Below are 18470 nucleotides of genomic sequence, written 5' to 3'. Positions count from 1 at the left end.
CAAGTGTTTTTCAAGAATAGCCTAGTAGAGCTGCTATGTAAGATACAGTCTAATAAAGATACATATGAGAAGGCAATTGTTACTCTAACAAATGAAAGTGATTTTTAAGTTCTTTTCTCTCTATTTTCTGTATGTAAGACAGCACATCAACGTTAGATTCCTATCTCAGGCAAACCAAGATATTTGTGTTTATGTTACAGATTGGCAGATAGAGGGTTCTATCTGTGTATTTGCAGTATCATACAAATTTTAATCAAGTAACTAAGAATTATGAAAGAAGTGCTTTTCCTTAAAGTTAGTTTTGTCAAGAAGTTGTCACAACTGTCAAACTAATGACTTCTTAGTAAAGTACAGCAAAATGAAGACAATGGAAGTATGAGTGCAGCATTAAGTGTGAGCCAGGAAGTTTTCTTTCTAGGTACCAGTAGACTAACTGAAGGAAAAATCCATAGATTTACCAGAAATTTTAAATTCCTTTCCTCCATTGGCTGCTGACACCATTTTCCTTCTCTCCTACATTTCACAGTCAAATCTTATGGTTATCATCTGTGCCCTTTTCTTGCTCATTTGGCCATGCTATTGCCCAGTTGCACTGTGTTTTACTCCATAGCTATGCTGAATTCCTCTCTGTGTTTCAGCTGAATAGGCACATTCATTTTCAGTTTCTTAACACTCTGACTTTACTCACAACATGTTCTATACTTAATTCTATACTTGTTTTAAAATATACTCCATTTCACTTGGTCCCAAATTTTTGTTGGCCTCAGTTTTAGGTCACTGGCAAATTGGGATCCTCTGCTGGCCACCCCCAATCACTGCATCCTCTTTCCTAATCTATCGTTATGTACATTTCCAGCAAATCACTGTTATCCACCATCCTATCTTGCTTTCAATTGGATGTTCTTCAAATCAAAGTGCTTTAGAACTTAAAATAGCAAACAGAAAGAAAAAATACATAGAAAGATACCATTAATACTCCAGGATTGAACTGTCAGTCATGATCAGAAAGTAGAAACAAAGAATTTCTTGACAAAAGTACTATATCTTAAACCTATATCTTAATCCTTAAGAGGATTTAAAAGCCTTGAACTCCATTAGAGGTGTCATTTAAACTTGCAGCTGACATCTTCCAGACAGTTAAATTTATTATTACAGAATCTTAGATTTTAAAGTGATTGAAAATGCCATCTGTTCTAGACCTGATGTATGTCACAGCTTGCACTGTCACCACCATCTTTGCATTAATTAATGCAAAGTTGTCCTGAAAGTTCAGAAGCAGTGATTGCCTGATAGTCAAGAACTTTGCTAATACTGTTGGAACATTTTAACTTGCTAAATTTTAGAAACAAGACTAACAGAAAAAAAAATCCCAAACTAGGACACTTCAGCAAGTAGATGCATGCATGTATTTTGCTGCTTTTATTGCTGAAGAACAAGTTTAAGTAATTTCTACAGTATTCTTGGAAAAGTATGTATGAATTCCAGTAAGCCTATGTAAAAAGTATTCCTTACATTCTCTACTGTTTTACTTTCCAGAATATTTTGATCGTAGACCACACCTTAATCTACAATTGAATGCAGACATTGAAGATCTGAGATCTGTTCCTTTTTCTAGTGTTAACTGATTATATAGCTTTGTTTAAATTCTTAATATGTACAGAGATAAACTTTCCCATCTACAAAAACACCAATACCTTAAATATATGGTGAACGAATAATAATATTACATTGTAGTCTTAAAACATGCTAAGTGCACTAAAAATGCATGTCCTAGAGTTCTGCTTCCACCTTGAATATGGTTAACTCTTTTTACTTATCAGCTATTCAGCCTCTGCCTTCATGTGCTGTACTGGCCGTTTTTCATATTACAAGATGAACCAAAATACGCCTTTATTTTCAAGATTATACCTATATTATCTTCTTACGGTTCTTGTCAGTTTTAAGTACGTGAAATGGATTTTCTTGGCTTAGCCTGTAATAGCAAGGACATTTATAACAGCTTATACATATCAAGAGGTGGTAGCAGAAAAACAGCTAGTACAACTGGAAATAGCATTGTTAATTTTGCCCTGCTAATCAAATTTTAGGCAGGTTTCTGTAGTGTAGTGGCTATCACATTCGCCTCACATGCGAAAGGTCCCTGGTTTGATCCCAGGCAGAAACACTTAGTTTTGGGAGTATTTAAGGAACGGTTGGACTTGGTGCTTAGGGACATGGTTTAGTGGGTGACATTGGTAGCAGGGTGATGATGGGACCAGATGGTCTTAGAGATCTCTACTAACCCTAATGATTCTACAGTTCTATGAATAGAAGGAAAAAAAAAAAAAAAAAAAGTTGTAATTGAGCTTCCTTTCATATCACTTTGTTCACACCACACCTCCACCTCTGATTCCTAATACTATTTATTCCTTTGGAAAGCTTCTTCATACACAGACAAATACTAAGTCTATTCTACTACGTCATCGTCTTGTCTTCTAGCCAGCTCAATATGCCCCACACCCATCTCAGCCCATCACAGTCCCTGACATTCACTTTGCTCATGATGGAAGCTGAACCACTCTACAAATTAAGATGATAATTAAATTTAACTGAAACGGTTGTTACTAATTTTGATAAGGACGGGACTTTAATCAATAAGTGAGCACAAGAGAAGTGAATCAGCTATACAGAAAATTTGGAGGTAACAGAGCTTAAACTGATGGAAAAAGAGAGCTATGAGGTGTGGTACCAAATGTATAAAAATGATCCCAAGTGAATTATAGAGTGATGCAGAAGTAATAAACAGCATCAACGTCATGGGAGCAATCCCAGTGAAGGACTCCAGAGGCTGATGGCTTTCACACTAGCAGTCCAAGGGTACTGACTTCTGTGTGGATCAAACCTGGGACAGAACACTCATAAGCGTGCATGATTTAGATAGAGGCACCTAAATGCCACCAGACATATATTTTACCACTCTTTTTTATGTTTAAGCGCAGGACGTTTGTTGCTATATATACATTTAATTTGTCTTAGAATGTTAATAATAAATTCTACTCCGTCTTTCATTTTGTGATTTACGATGCTAGAATCTGAACTGAATAAGTCTTGTTATAATTAGCAAGTTGCATATATACAGTTCTACAAATCAAGGAATTATGGAAATTACTTGTTATTAAGTGTATTTATATGAAGCAGTATTTTGATTTCCATCATACAGTAGCGCATCATGGAATAAAACTGATTCACTAAAATCTCATCTCAATTTGATATACAATATTGCTATTATAAAAGTTAAAAAAAATCAAAAATAAAACAAAGTATACGAGTAAAGATGGCATAAAATTATTTACCTTTATGTCTATAGTCAGATTCACAGCATGCATAGCATTCACAAGTATGAAACAGTTGTGCAGAAACTGTGCAGGAGTTTTTGCATTAGTATACATCCTTACAAAGTGAGTAGCAATCTAGGGAAGATATAGAAATCAAAGTTTTCATATTCCATTCAGCAAAACTACTATGTATTTTCATTCTTTGAGAAATCCATAAGATCTAAATTTTGAACTAAAATTTTCTGTTAAGAATATACCAGAGAAGAGAAAAAGTAATACTGAAATAATCAGTCTGCACTCACTAAATGGTATTTTGTTTTTAAAAGCCATATGAGTCAACAGTTCCAAAGGAAAATAAGGCCTGAGTAAATCCACTTAATTAATATTACCCTGTGTATAAAACTTGCATGATATTAAGAGAAGTCCTTACCAAGTATGGACAATAAGCTGCCAGCTGTGCTGCTAACACCAGACCATCTAGAAGATCTCGGTCAAAATTCACTATCCATCTCATTGGTGGTACTTCACCTGATTTAAAAACAGAACAAGATGAATGAATTAGACCCTCTCTCCTGATATGCCTAATTTTACTCTGGGTAGATATGATGACTTTCTGAAACAACTGAGTTGAGGAAAGAACAGAAAAAGGAAACATGCCACATTCACACGTAGAATTTCCCAGGCATAATTCTCCTCCAGAGCCATTCCTGGAAACATGAAAAATCTCACCTAGAGTATTGTAACTATTACTCATACATTATGATACAAATGTCAGAGTATTCATCACAACTGGAAGGATGGTAGATAAGCTAAACCTAACCTCAATAGCTGTAAATTTAGCTGCTTAGGTACCTAAGAACGTAAAATATTATTTGGATAGGCATAAGGTTCAGGCAGCTACTGAAATTCCCAAAAACTTGCATGAATCCTCTACAGTTGAAACATTTAAGCATATAAGAAAGGTTATTAATTTTCTTCAAAATCATATTAAATTATTTGGCACTTATTTAATAAATGCAATATAAATGAAAGCTAAAAACTCAGTTCCTCCAGCACAGATCACTACTTATATGTTTCAGTTTTAAAGGTCTATGCTTCACAAAATTAAGATTATTCATTATGTATCTCATACTTTTATTTAAAATAAAACTGATTATTAAGAAAGTAAATTTCATGAGTATTTTGTATTTCAAGCGTTCCATATTTTAAACATTTATCCCAGCATTTAAACAACACAATTCTGTTTTACCATAAGAAACTATTTGAATAATAGTCATCTGAAAACTCTCTTTTCAAAAATTTTTCAAAAAAAAAATCTTCAAAAATCCCAAACATTTGAAACCTGAATCAGTGTCTATATCCAATTACTGGTACTTTGCTCTCCAGATAGTATACAGTTTTTAAAGCACAAGCAGAGAAACCGATCCTTTTTTTTAAGGAGAAGAATCAGGTCACAAATATTCAAGGACTGAGTCATGCCTTCTCTGTTGGGTTACCTGCAGTTTCTTCCCACTTCTATCACAAAAATAGCTATTGCTTAATTTCCTTTGTTTTCCTTACTGTCTAAAGTCCTGGCTCACAAATTTATTGAACACTTTAGACTTCAGTTATTGGCAAGGTTTTCAGGTAGTCTGAGATCATGCTTTCTCATAAAGGACAACTTATATAGCTTTTATTTCACTATATATTCAGACAGTGTATTCTTTACCAGCTTCAAATCTTCCAAGACTGAAAAATACCCACCAATATGCTATGGAATGATCCAAAATTTCATACATTACAAATAAGTAAATATATTGTTTTAATACACAGAAATGTTTTTTCTTTCAAAAGTGCTACCATAAAAAATAAATTAAAAAAAATAATAATCGAATACTAAACAGCTATGATGGTAATGTAATGATGTTAAGAATAGTCCACCATCTTCCTTAGCAAAAGAATCTGGAGACTCCAGTACCTGACATAGAACTAATTTTAAACAATAGGAGCATAAAATGTTTTATCAAGTTACATATTTCAGACCTTTATTTCAAATCTGTCCTTACTATGAGCTTCATTCTACAAGACAATACCTATGAAAGCAGGTAAATAGTGTATGTTTTAAAGAACTCAACTTTTACAGAAAGAATCCAGTACAATCCCTTGCATGTACTCACTCACTTTGATATCAAGTGCAGTTGCAAAATTGCCATTAGTGACAGTGATGAAGCTAAAGATGATGTTGTTAATGCCAGATTATAACATATCACTACCAGCTTGCTTAACCTCCAGAAGTATGGTTAAATCAAATTTGCAAAAAATAGCTATTGTCACCTACAGGTATAAATCTGGCTGTGAAACTCCTCATTTACACCAAATGGATGAGTTGTAAGTTTATAAAATTGTTTTATAGGTGTTTCAAATATTATGTTTCATACTAAATTTGAAAGAGAAACTACCCACAAGTGAAATAAAAGAAATAAAATAACAATGGAGCAAATCATTAGTGTGTTCAGAGAGAATCGTATATTAATGCAAAGTAAATACATCAAATTATAATCTCAAACCAAAGTGAGTTCCAGAGAAGACTAATGTTTAAGTATTTGCTTTCATAAAATAACCTAGCTAACACACAATAGATTTTTTTCTAACTGTGACTTTCTATTTCATGGAAGACTGAAGTTCTTACAGAATTTTCAGGGATGGTTCATGAATACTTAGATTAAAAATGTTGATGCTCGTGTGTTTTGCAGCAGGGGGTGCTGGTTCATTATGATCCTATTAAGACAGACCCTCAGACTTCATAAAGTATCACTGACATTTAGGGAAAAAAAAAAAAAAAGATACTGTGCCATCAAGAAAAATACTATACACTTAAAAACAAACTTATGACTTGCTGCTTGTAGTAGCAGTCAATTGAAAAGGTTCTTTTTTTAGTTTCATGCTCACATTCTCTAATGTGAGAATTTAAGATGATGTTTGGTCTAACTTAGTAAGCACTAGAGCTGTGACATTATTGCAGCAAAATAATTTCAAGTAGGGTGCTAGATGCTATGTTTTAACTGCTAAAATAAACACTATTGCAGTGGAAAAATGAATGTATCAAAACATTCAGTGGAAAAGTAATTAGATTATTAGTAACAAATTACACTTAGAAAACACTAATTCAACCTAGGACAATCTCCTGCAGTATATTCTAAGCAAAATTTATCTTTCTTGATTAGTTTGTTCATGTACGGAATACAGGTGCCTCAGCATCTGAAAAACGTTAATGTCTATCATTCCACATCAACTATTTGCACATATTCAAACACATGAACATAGCTGTAGTGAGAAAGTATAGGAGCACATGCTGCACAAGCTTACCAACTAGGGCACGTGAATTCATCATAAGTTTATTCTGGGACATTGATTAATATAGTTTTTGCCTTATTCAGTGTTTATGCTTGTTTAATGTTTCCTGTTCATTCTCTAAAGTGACTTCAAACATAATTTCAAATGAGAGCAAAGATCAGCAGGTTAATGAGTTTGAAATCCAGTGGCTGCACAGCTCCATCTCATTACAGTATTCAGGCCCCTTCCACCTAATTAAAACCAATTACTATGCCAACTACTTTCAACAAGTTGTCTCTCACAATGGTAAGCTCTTGGATCTAAACAGATGTAACTTTGGCCAACCTCTTCCCCCCTCTCCTTCCCCAAAAAACTATTTACCATATCAGAAGATGGATGGAAATCTTACTATGAATTAATCATCATATAACATATGTTATCTCATATATTAATTATAATTGAATTGTTTTTAAGCAGTCTCTTTTTTTCTGGTAAGACCTAAGCTGTTACTTTGTTCCACTTTCATGGTTAAAAATTCATTTCTAATAGTTGAAATAAAAGAACAGGCTTAAAAGTAAAGATGATCACTCTCTACTCATCTCCAAAATACAGCAAGTTTCTTCTAGGACATTCCAAAAAAAAAAAAAAGAAAAAAGAAAAAAAAACAAGTATTTCAAATGACTACCTAAAAATTCTCCACTTCTGAAGAAAGTTTCAAATAAGTTTATTTTATTGTGGTTGTTTCATTAATAAGAACAGAAAGAAAACTGAATAAATTTATGTTTATATTCAAAATATCCATGAAATGTACTTCAATTTAAAAAATAAAAAATAGACTGTTTAAAAGAGGATTAGAATGAAAACTTCATTCTACTGTAAGTTTCAAATCAGAATGAAAATATTCAATTAAACTTTATAAAGGAAAAAAAGATTTATCTGTGTCAGACTTATGCTTTTCCTACTGTTTAACTGAAACTCCATGTTCTCAAGCTACTATTCAAGGTTTAAGAGTCCTTGATAAATAAAGGAGGGAAAGACACCAAAGATGAAACCTGACCGAATGTGTAACGGCTCTCTGTAACCTGCAAGAAGAAGAGAACACAGCTAATATGGACCTTAACACCAAAATTGGGACATTATTAATTTTAATAAATTCAAGACTTCAATTTTTCAAATAACTGCAGTATTGAATGACTGAATTAATTTCATCCCAACTTCGTGGTAAATTGCTTGCATTTCTTTCAAAAATAGGCAATGTAGTAACAGCAAAAACAAGTAATTTAAAAATAGCAAAATGCATTTTTAAAAGCTTACTTCTTTATACCTGAAAAGTTAGTCTTTCTAATATAAACCAATTTTATTATTTATGGAAAGGAAAAATAACAGCACAGTTGTTTAAAAAACACTTACTAAACTATAGCTTTATACCCTAAGAAAATTAGAGCATGAAAAAAAAATCCCAGTTTTGTCTAATTAAATACTTCTCTAAGTGTTTTTGTTGTTTTACCGTTAATCCTTCTACTATCAATCAACTTATCCCAAATACTTATGAATAAATTAGTCAGAAAACATCATGTAAATTATTTTTCCTAATTATATCAGATCTAGCAGAAAATCTGCTAGCTAACCCTCTAACATAATTTGCTAAACATAATTGCTCAATTTTAGTAGAAATAAATAATGGAAATCAGAAGTCTTACTCAGGATACCTTTTTTTTGTTTGTTTTAACCACGTACAAGAACTGAATTTCATTTGTATTGGTACTTTTTGGAGAGAAAAAAAAAAGGCACAAAATAATGCAAATTTAAGACAAAGATTCTCAGCCAATGTCATGATGAAAACACTGTCTAATGTGTGTTGTAGGCCAAAAATATCTTAAATCACGAACACCAACAAGTATAACACATAACTGTGTGTTTGGAGAGGAAGAGGGAGGAGGAAGTTGTCCAAAATACAACTTGTGAACTGAGGCAGATTCCTGCTATTTGCTAGCTGCATCTCATAAGGGCTGACTGCCCCTATGAGATAACACCTAGACTAGACAGAAGTGGCATGTTCTGAATCCTCCCATTAATGAAGGGACGTGAGACAGAAGCACAAATTAGAAGGCTGATCACATGTGCTTCTGCACATAGACTATTTAGATTGGGAAAACTGGGGACTTAGAATTATGGAAAGAAGAGGCCAAAAAGAAACATTCCCCAAAAGAAGAGTAGACAGGGGACTGGAAATTACATGAAGTTCCTAATTGGAGGAAAGTTCCCAGAAATGGAGAAGATCCTGGAGATCGGAGAGATCCATAGGGACAAATGCCAGAGGATGTCCAGGGACTTTGGAGAGTGATGTGCAAATTTGATAACTATGAGCAGCAACACTACATGAATCGACATGACTTTTTCCAGATCTTCTCGGACCAGTAGCAACCAGGGGAAAAGTTGACACCTTGCAAACTATGAGGAGCAACTGAGCATGTGAAATAATCAAACAGGATAAAAGCTCTGACCTTTTTGTCAATAAACCCCGGTATCCTCATTCACTACACTTTGTCATTTTCTCTATTTCACTCAAGAACATGGGTGAAACCACTTCATAAAAGAAATGAATCAAGCAGGATTAATTCAGGGTGGATGCAGAGTCACTCTTAACTAATGTAACTCAGATCTTTACTATGGTTATAGAAAGTTAAAATACACTTTAATAAGCCCCTGTAAGTGATCTACAACAAGGATAGTTTTGTTTCAGCTGTGGATCTCATGATATTTCAGCATCAGTTATAAGCTTTCAGTGACCAGCATAAACACTTCATCAAAAGAAAAAAACAAAAAACAACCACAAACAGACAACGACAACAAAAACACTATATACAGAATCTTAGCTCTGGGAGCCCCAATATAAAAAGGGTATGTACATATTGGAATGAGTCCAGAGGAGGGCCACAAGGACAATCAAAAGGATGAAGTACCTCTGCTATGAAGACTGGCTAAGGGAGTTGTGGTTTTTTTTTCGTTTTTTTGGTTTTTTTTGTTTTTTTTTTTTTAAGTTTAGCTTTTATTAATTGATCCATCAGTATGCATAGCTACTTTATCTCACTGACTTACTAAAACTGATTCATACCTGCTTTGTATTGCAAAGCACCAAAACCAATTTACTTTCCACTGTTCCCTTTTCTCCAGTTTCTCCAGTGTCTTGAAGTCACCCTTACATATTGTAAGGTAACATATTGTTCTGTCCCTCACTAACTGTACAAAAAGATTTGTTTTGAGAGAAACATTTTAAAGAGCAATATTTTTTATAACGAAGTATTATCTTTGAAGAAAGATGCTAATTTTTTTTCAAAGAAACACCCCAGAAAATGGCTAATTGAATTGACAGTTCCCAATATTCCCTGAAGAAGCAATTGTTCCCAATGTTTATGAAGTTAAACATTTCACTGTTTCAAAATAGCTATCATATCCCACTGATAACAGAAAAAATGAAAACTCTGAGCTGCTGGCTGAAAAAAAAAAAAGGCAGAAATTAGATCCAATCTTACTCTAAATAGGTATTCTTTTGCCGCAGTGTCATGTCTTCCCCCAGTCTTCCCACTCCTCTTTCCCTTCCTCCCCCCCCCCCCCCCCGAAAAAAAAAAACACTATGAAATGGTTGGCAAACCAAAATCATGATCATCTTTCCAGAAGACCATTGTTTAGCCCTCCCCAAAAAGCACTACACAATAAAAACTTAAACAACTCTTCCCACACACATACCATGTTTAATTCATTCTGAGAAAAAAAAAAAATGATGATGAAAAACTACCATTAATCTTAACAGAAAAATTCCAAGAGAAAAGGAAAAAACAAATCAGTTGTAACACAGAGGTATGATGCACTGGTATTATCTGAATAATAAGACCATCCAAAAATAACAAAATGTTCTTACATCCAGCATTAAAACTCTCAAAGGATCAGGTTTGGCTTAATCTACTGTTTTAAGAGTTATTTTATAAAAACTTAAGAATAGCAATAACTCTTTAAAGTACTGTGTTTCTTGCAAAGCTGTGCCACAGTTTTCACAATCAATAGAAAAGGTAAATTTTTGCGAAATCAACTGATATATTGTAGGGAAGCACAACAGATGTCTTCATAAATGATAAATCTTCTGTTTGCAAAGTCTGAATTACTGAAAAATGGGAGAAATATATAGGGTTAGGCTAACACTATAAGGCTTTCAATTAAATCTATTAACCATAAGAATCAAAACTGATGACGTTTAATGACCAAAGGTATGAAATGGTGCTTTATAAGAAATAAATAAGTTATCGTACAGAAATACAATTGAAAAGTGATAATTGAGTGGTGATGTGATATAGATCAATATAAGTGAGCAATGACATTGACAGTGGGAACCAGACATTGCTGTTAAATGGCTCTGTGGCATACACAAATGTATTGGGAACAGAAGTACCAAATTACAGTATCAAGTAGAATAGTATGATGTCAGAAGTTTACACAGGTTTAAAACACAATCATACAAAATCACAGAATAAAAGTCTAGTACAACCTTCAGCCACAGAAGTACCACCTCCATTTGGAGTAGTCTTGAATATCAAATTAGGAAATACCAGATTGTGGATGAAGAAAGTATTGCCATATGGTTGCACTGTTATTCATCTCTTAAGCATCTTCTATTGCAGATAGAATACAGAGCTAGACGGACCTCTAAACTAACAGACTAAGTCCTTTTTAAAGTAAATTACTGCAGTAATAACGGTTTCTAATATTATATAACACCTTCCTATTCTGGGATCTGCAAATCTCTGGAGGTAGAACTAATCTATAGTTATAATAATGCCTATAGTCCTGTCTCAATAGCTTAACTCTGGTACTGAATAACACAAACATTTACACAAGAAATACGTAGCAATAACCTTTTCTGTAATTGCTGACATTATAACTAGGGCAAGGTTTAAAATGATTCTACTGAGGTACACAATACAGAGCATAAGAAAGATGAGAGGAAATATGACTGATTGTTTTTTAACATTATTATGCTTTTCTAAAATGTGTTTAGGATTAGTAGACTGATAACTGATTTGCTTTCAGCACATACTACATGTACAGACTGGTAGGCAAATTATAGTGTCTACTTCAGGCAAGATCCAACAACCTTTGCTCTTGCAAGCTAATAGTTATTCTTCTAAGAACTCCTGAAATCTCAGGCACAGATCAATTTAATACCAGTCAGTTCATAATTCTAAGCAGAAAAGCTCAACAAAAACCACATGGGACAATGACAGGAAAACAGATACACTGCCGATTTGTCTCATTTATTCCCATCTGTTACAGACGACTTTTTACCCCAAGGCATGAACGTTTACCTTTCTGTTCCTGTTAAAATTTTCTCATCATCTTTCATTATCTATGCTGTTATGTTTTATTTCCACTGATTCTTCTCCCAAATAATCTCTTAAATTGACAATTTTTTTATGCATCACAGAAAAATAGTGTTTCCTTATATCAGTATCCATTTTGTTGCTTTTCAACAGAAAATTTTCAGGTGTAAAGAGAAGTAGTTTTTAAATCACTGAATGATAATAAAAGCCACTAAATCAATATGTCACTTTCAATACATTTTTTTAAAATCACAGAACACTATTTCACTTATAAACTGCTGTGATTTAAAATGCAATAAATCACAACAATTCATTACAGTATACCTGTCTTCTATGTTGGCTTCAGAATGAATACTATAGCCACTGCATCACTTTATTTAATCATAAAAAAATAAAAAAGTGAAATACCATTCTCAATAAAATTCACCATTTGATATTTACAATGTATTAACAGGATCTTTATTAATCTTCATAGTCTGAAATTTGGTTTCCCCTCACAAAATGTCTGAAGTTGTATTACTAAATCCACAGCCATACCATACTAAATCTACATATTTGGCATGCACTACAGAAGAAGCACTACTAGAAAAATAATCCAAAAGCTTGTTTACCCAAGAAAAAAAAAATACCAATGTACAAACACTGTAAAGAGTCTTGTTTAGCTGAAGGTAGAGTAGCTGTCCAGGCATCTCAGGATGTAATGAAAAGGAAATATAGGTGTTATTAAAGTTTACAATAAAGACAACACACAGTGGGGTTGAGGAATATATCCACACACCATTTAAGGTGAGCCATAAAACCGGCCAGGTAGCTAGCCATTCTTTCTGCAAATTGTCATCTACACACATGGAACTCAGATTACACACTACAGCAACTTGCAGTAAAAGGAGAAGAGTGCTCACTACTTTAAGACAGCTTCACTAAAGCTGACACTAGACACACATAATAAGAAAGTGTAAGATTGCAAATATACTTACTTACTGCAGGGCATGTTACCTTAGCTAGGCAAGCTCCCTATGTTAATCATAAAATCAGACCTAAATTATGAGTTGAAAGGTAAAAATCTGTTTCTATTGGATGCACAATGTATAGACAGACCTTTCATCTTATCAGCAGAATTATTCAACACATTTTAGAATATCCAGTATAATTTTCTTCTATAAAGATAAAACGAGAAAAGCGATGGGATATTCAAAATATATTCAAGTTAGAGAATATGCCCAAATGAAACTTACAGAAAATGATATGCAAATAGATTATCCATAATTCACACAGGTCTGAAATTACTCATGGCATAATGACACTAGACAATCTTTTCCATATGTGGCTTATGAGCCATTTTTGTGGAGCTCTTCCTTGATCATCATCATACTGCCTCTTCTTAGTTTTAACTACCCATTCAAAATTAATGATGAAAAATAGCATGAGGTTAAGGTCAAGAATCAGAAGGGAGAAATCTTACCAGGAAATAGCAGTAATAGTTGCTACTGATTGAACAGTGGCAGATCTGTTTTACCAGATGTGAATAACAGAACTGGTTAGGCCAGTCTTAAACTGAACAGTTCATTTTGTCTAACCTTACTCAAGCCATCATGAAGAGTCAAACTGACCTTGCAAGTAGGGCAAGAGTTAAAAACTGGTCTGCATCACATTCCTAAATGGTATTATAGTTAAGTCAATATGAAAGTTATTCTAAAAATTCTCACAAACCTAGCCTTCAAACACACCACTATAAGCACAAATACTAACTGCATATGCCTGTAGGCAGGAAAATTAAGAGAAAGTGATTACTGTTAGCACCTCCTTCCTGCAGTCATTAATGGAAAGGAGAAACTGGGAAAATTCATCACAGTTCACCCTTTATGCCTAGTTAGAAACTATAAGAACACACAGAACAACAGGAGATAATTCCTGAACAGTGTTAGTCAAAAGACATTCATCATGTAACACAGAAACATAAGAAATGGAAATATACATGGGTAGGCAATCCCCCCCAAAAAAACTTTCATTGGCAAGTTGTCATGATATCTCTATGAATCATATTTTTTAAAGTCTACAAAAGGAATAATAGAAGTGAGAGTATAGTGAAAAAACAATCACCTTTTTGACCATCTTTCCACACAATTTTTCGATTCTTTTCATAATGTTTATTTAACCAAGTAAGGATGATTCGCTCATATGGAGAATATATGTTACTGGATAAAGGTTCTGATTTTATTCTTGGCATGTTCAGCATATTTTCCAAATTGAACGGATCAGTGGTTTTACGCGAAGAAACACGAGGAAGAACAAACACCTGAAATTAGAAACAGTGTTTTTAAAAACAAACTATAAAAAGAACAATTTCAAGTTGAATATTAAAAAGTAACACTTCACAATCAAAAAGTTTTCTAGTTTAATAAGTATTTTAGAGATTACACATAAGCATAAATGTATAATAAAGAACAAAGTTGCAGAGGTTTGGGGGAAATCTTTTACTTCCTAAAAAAAAATATAAATACTTTGTTTCCATACTTTTTCCAAGTTTTGATGAACTGGATGATATCACTGGATCATGTTATTACTGTGTACATTAAACAAACAAACAAACAAACAAAAAACTTCTAATTACTGAACTACTAAAATGATCTGCTGTGCAATCTATAAAACAAAAACCTTTAAGTTATTATTTCATGGCACAGTTGTGCCTTTAGATGCAGATTACACTGACTGTTCCTCCTGAAAAATAAACCACGTTACAGTGTCTACAGTGAAATTCTTTGTACTCAGAGGTTATTGATTAGGTCTTACACGATCCCACATTAAAAATATAAGAAATTATATACATTTATATAGATGTTTATAGAATATACAAAAATATAAGAATATACAAAAATCTATACAATACTCAATAACTGATTTTTTTTTTCAATTTGATTTTTTTTTCAAATTGAAGTGATGTTGTAGAAAAAGATATTTGAAGGAGGAACAAAGATCTTGGTTTTCAGAAAAAGAAGGAATACAACTGTTTTGGTTCCAACCAACTTCATCATTCAGGCCTGAACCCTTTGACCAGTGACTAAAAGCATCAAGAACCCTGTCCGTTTTGCATAAATGCTAACTACACTGCATCAGCTCCATGGTTTCCTTTCAGCTACTCAGAATGGTAACAGCTTGCACCCTTTTTATAATTGTTTCTCTTTCTACTAGTTTCTGACCACAGCTTGTAAAAGATACATTAGAGAAAGCATCAATTTCTTGAAGCAAGGTATTAGAAGTTTTTCATCCCTCCATTTGCTGCAGATGGAGAGGAATCCTCTTGCATTAAGTATGACATAGTTACAGCCATGTGACTTAACAGCTCCCACATTTATATTTGGATTTCCTTCTTTCCAGACAACATAAAGGACTCTCATCGTTGCTTTCAACTTTTTCTGAAGAAGACATTTTGTGACATAGTAATATATAAAACCTAGCTAACTATTAACATGCATGAGACCAAATTGTAGCATCCATGTTGAACTACAATAAAAAGAAAATGGAATCACCTTGAAGCATTTCAACTCAGCATAATCTAGTGCCATGCAGACATAGCTCAACTAACTTAATTTTAGTTTCTTTAGAACTATTTTGATTTCTGTCCTTGATGCTTTATTGAGTTGCATAGGAATATCTTAAGAGAGAAAGACATCTCAAACTTTTACATCATCAACCTCAGATACAAATCTGAAGAAAGCAACAACAACAAAAAAGCAAGTAAATAAACATGGTTTCATGCCTTTCTCAAAAGGCATTGTCCTTGCAGGTTAATTTATTGCAAAGTTCCTTCATCAGAATAAGCTGACATTCTATCAAAAGAATGAAAACAGGAAAGAGTAATGGCAACTACATTTAGGAGAAAATGTGCAATGTTGTTTACCCATCAAACATTCTTTTACTGTCTTTTACCAAGAAAATTCAAATCCATCCTAATTCAAGATGTCCATATCTACATTACTATTTAGATCCTGTTGAGGGAACAGGGCATTAGCATATAGTACACCGTATCTATAAAAATTTTCGGAGATGAAGTTAGGAAATGCTATTACTTTTAACTATAAAAAGGATCCTCATTACCACATGCTCAGTAAATCTAAAGATAAATCGTGTTTCTTGAAAATCTGCCTTGACCCATAGGCTAAAATACTGCTTTTATTGTCAGTACATATGTTTCCATTATCCTAGAGTTTCAAGATTTTTAGAATACCAGCAATATTTTAGGCCTTTCTCAAAAAGAAAGCTTGAAGTATACCCTTATGATTTATGAAGTTCCCCTTTTATTCTCCACAGACTCTACCTTTTTTTTTTTTTCAGAACAAATTTGATAAGCTGGAGTTATGTATATGCTATTTCATCTGGAACTTCTGCAGCAACTGAAGTTTTCATAACAGGAAAGTGAACCATAATGCATCAGGTACGGACCTGAAAGCAGTATGGATGACATTCTGTCTGATAAAGAATACTATCAAGCATTTCTAAGAACAGCATTTTATTTCCAAAATAAAATTGGATAAGAAAACATCCCTGGTGAATAGATGAATTCTTTTAACATTTTCTTTAAATTGTTGTGTGTTGTTTGTGTAAGAAAGGATTCTGTTTCATCTTATCTTTCTTGAAATCAAGCTATCATAGTCACAAAAAAAACTTTAATGAAAATCCTTTTAAGATATGAAGCATTTTTTAACTTCAGAATATTTAAAAACTAGCCCCAATAAATATTTTTATATGAAACAATCTTGCTGTCTTGACAGTTCATATCCTGTTTTTCTTTATTGTTCAGATGCTTTCTTTACAAAATGAATAAAATAAATAAATAAACCCTGTTCAGCAACAGTCACAGCCGTCCTTGTCAAAAATGAGTTTGAACAAAAAGGTATGAAAGAGAGAACAGGGCACTGAATGTCAAGTGACTAGATTCAATATAAAGTAATGTTAAGATTTCTGTTTCTTCTTTACCATGTCAAATTGAATATCACGTTAGCTTTGGCCTTATGTGGTATGGCTAAACAAGTAAAGCAGAGAAGTACAATTTCTAAGACATTAGAAGGACAGAGAAGACAAATATGATGTTACAAGTCTGTAAAAATGTACCGTCATGTGACAGAAAGATGAGGGAATAATGAATAATTGAAATGTTTCTCATACAGGAAAAAGGAAACTAGAATGACGAAGAACATGACTTCACAAAAGGTTTAAGCTTATCTAAACCTGAACTACTTTCATATCCCCAGCAACCATGTCCTCTGTCATGTTCTGTATACACCAATGGTCAGAGAAATGACAGATCTACTGGGAACCACCCTACTCCATGAACTTCAATTACTGCACTGCAAAACTTCCCTTACTGAACTAGTTCTCGCATAATGAAGGCAGTCTGTCTCTGCCTTCATTACGCTCTTCCTACAGATATTTACACACACTGATGAGATCCCCCCTGGACCTTTCTCACCTCCTGGCTGGACAGTCCCAGCTCTCTCAGACTTTCCTTGTATCACAGATGCACAAAACTTTATCACCTTTGGAACCCTTCATGGGAGTCACTCTAGTATACCCATTTCTTTCTGAAGAGCCCATATAATATTTATATTTTTCATTTATTTTCTGTCCCTTTGCATAGAAATGTGTAAATACTTATTTTCAAATGTACAAACATTACTGATCATCTGTGAGCACACCAAGAATACTTTGGAAAACTCAACTTAAATATCCAAAATATTTATCTAACATCAGCAAAAATAAAATTAAATACTATTTCAGAGGTCCATATTGACCAAATTTATGTCTTAGACAGAATTACAAAATTACTTAAACAGTATTACAAAAATGTTTATCTATTTAAAAAATCCAGTCTAATATAAGATAACACAATGGCTGCATATTTCTAGTCAACTAAGTATTTCCAGTGGAAAGGTTTTCTAAGCAGGATTACAAAAAAGTATGGCATAGTTTTCTTTTTGTAATAGAAAATTCTATAACATGTAATCCTGTAAAATGCAGATTTCTCTGACAGTATTTCGTAACTGAAACACATTAACTCACTGCTAGTTTCAGAACTAAGAAAACTGAAGTGTTCTTATTTAAACTAATACCAGAAAGGCTGTTACAGAAGAATAAAATATTTGAGAAATATTTAGTTTTAAAGATCTGTTTGAAAAATAACTTGAGTATAGTAAACAAAACAGTTTTTCAAAACAGTTTTTTGTCATTAGTTCTTCAGAATGTAAGTAGCAAATGTGCCTACAATTTACCTTATATACTTGCAGTAGCACATCTGTCCAAGCTCGTTTGCTAATTGTCTCAAATACGCTGTCCTCCAGAATGAATAGATGTTCATTGCTAAACACATCTGAGTTTTTCTCATCTCCTTTTTTCAACTCAGTCATGTGGGCCTCCAGGTAAAGGAAAGATAGCAGTTATTTTCAATATTAATTTCAACAGCTTGGATAGGAAATTC

At 33.3% G+C, this 18470-nt stretch overlaps 1 protein-coding gene across 9 annotated transcripts in view; it reads right to left on the bottom strand.

Moving 5' to 3' along the window:
• Positions 1 to 18470, bottom strand: part of LOC308187861 (cilia- and flagella-associated protein 47-like) — a 307333-nt gene that overhangs the window by 219776 nt on the left and 69087 nt on the right. For 8 of the 9 annotated variants that reach the window (XR_013944960.1, XM_080576253.1, XM_080576256.1 and 5 more), the window contains 4 exons: positions 18265 to 18405; positions 14099 to 14294; positions 3745 to 3842; positions 3333 to 3449 (listed from right to left, as the gene is read on the bottom strand). Coding sequence is in view for 8 of the 9 variants with exons in the window: in XM_080576253.1 (XP_080432379.1) it covers positions 3333 to 3449; positions 3745 to 3842; positions 14099 to 14294; positions 18265 to 18405 (552 nt within the window). In the remaining variant the exon portion in view is untranslated. The remainder of the gene's footprint in view (positions 1 to 3332; positions 3450 to 3744; positions 3843 to 14098; positions 14295 to 18264; positions 18406 to 18470) is intronic. The other variant, XM_080576255.1, reaches the window with a different exon arrangement.

The sequence above is a fragment of the Anser brachyrhynchus genome, assembly GCF_964034855.1.
Source record: "Anser brachyrhynchus genome assembly, chromosome: 1".
NCBI classification, from domain to species: Eukaryota; Metazoa; Chordata; class Aves; order Anseriformes; family Anatidae; genus Anser; species Anser brachyrhynchus.
Note: the sequence above shows the minus strand (reverse complement) of the source record. Positions and strands in the feature narration are given on the sequence as shown.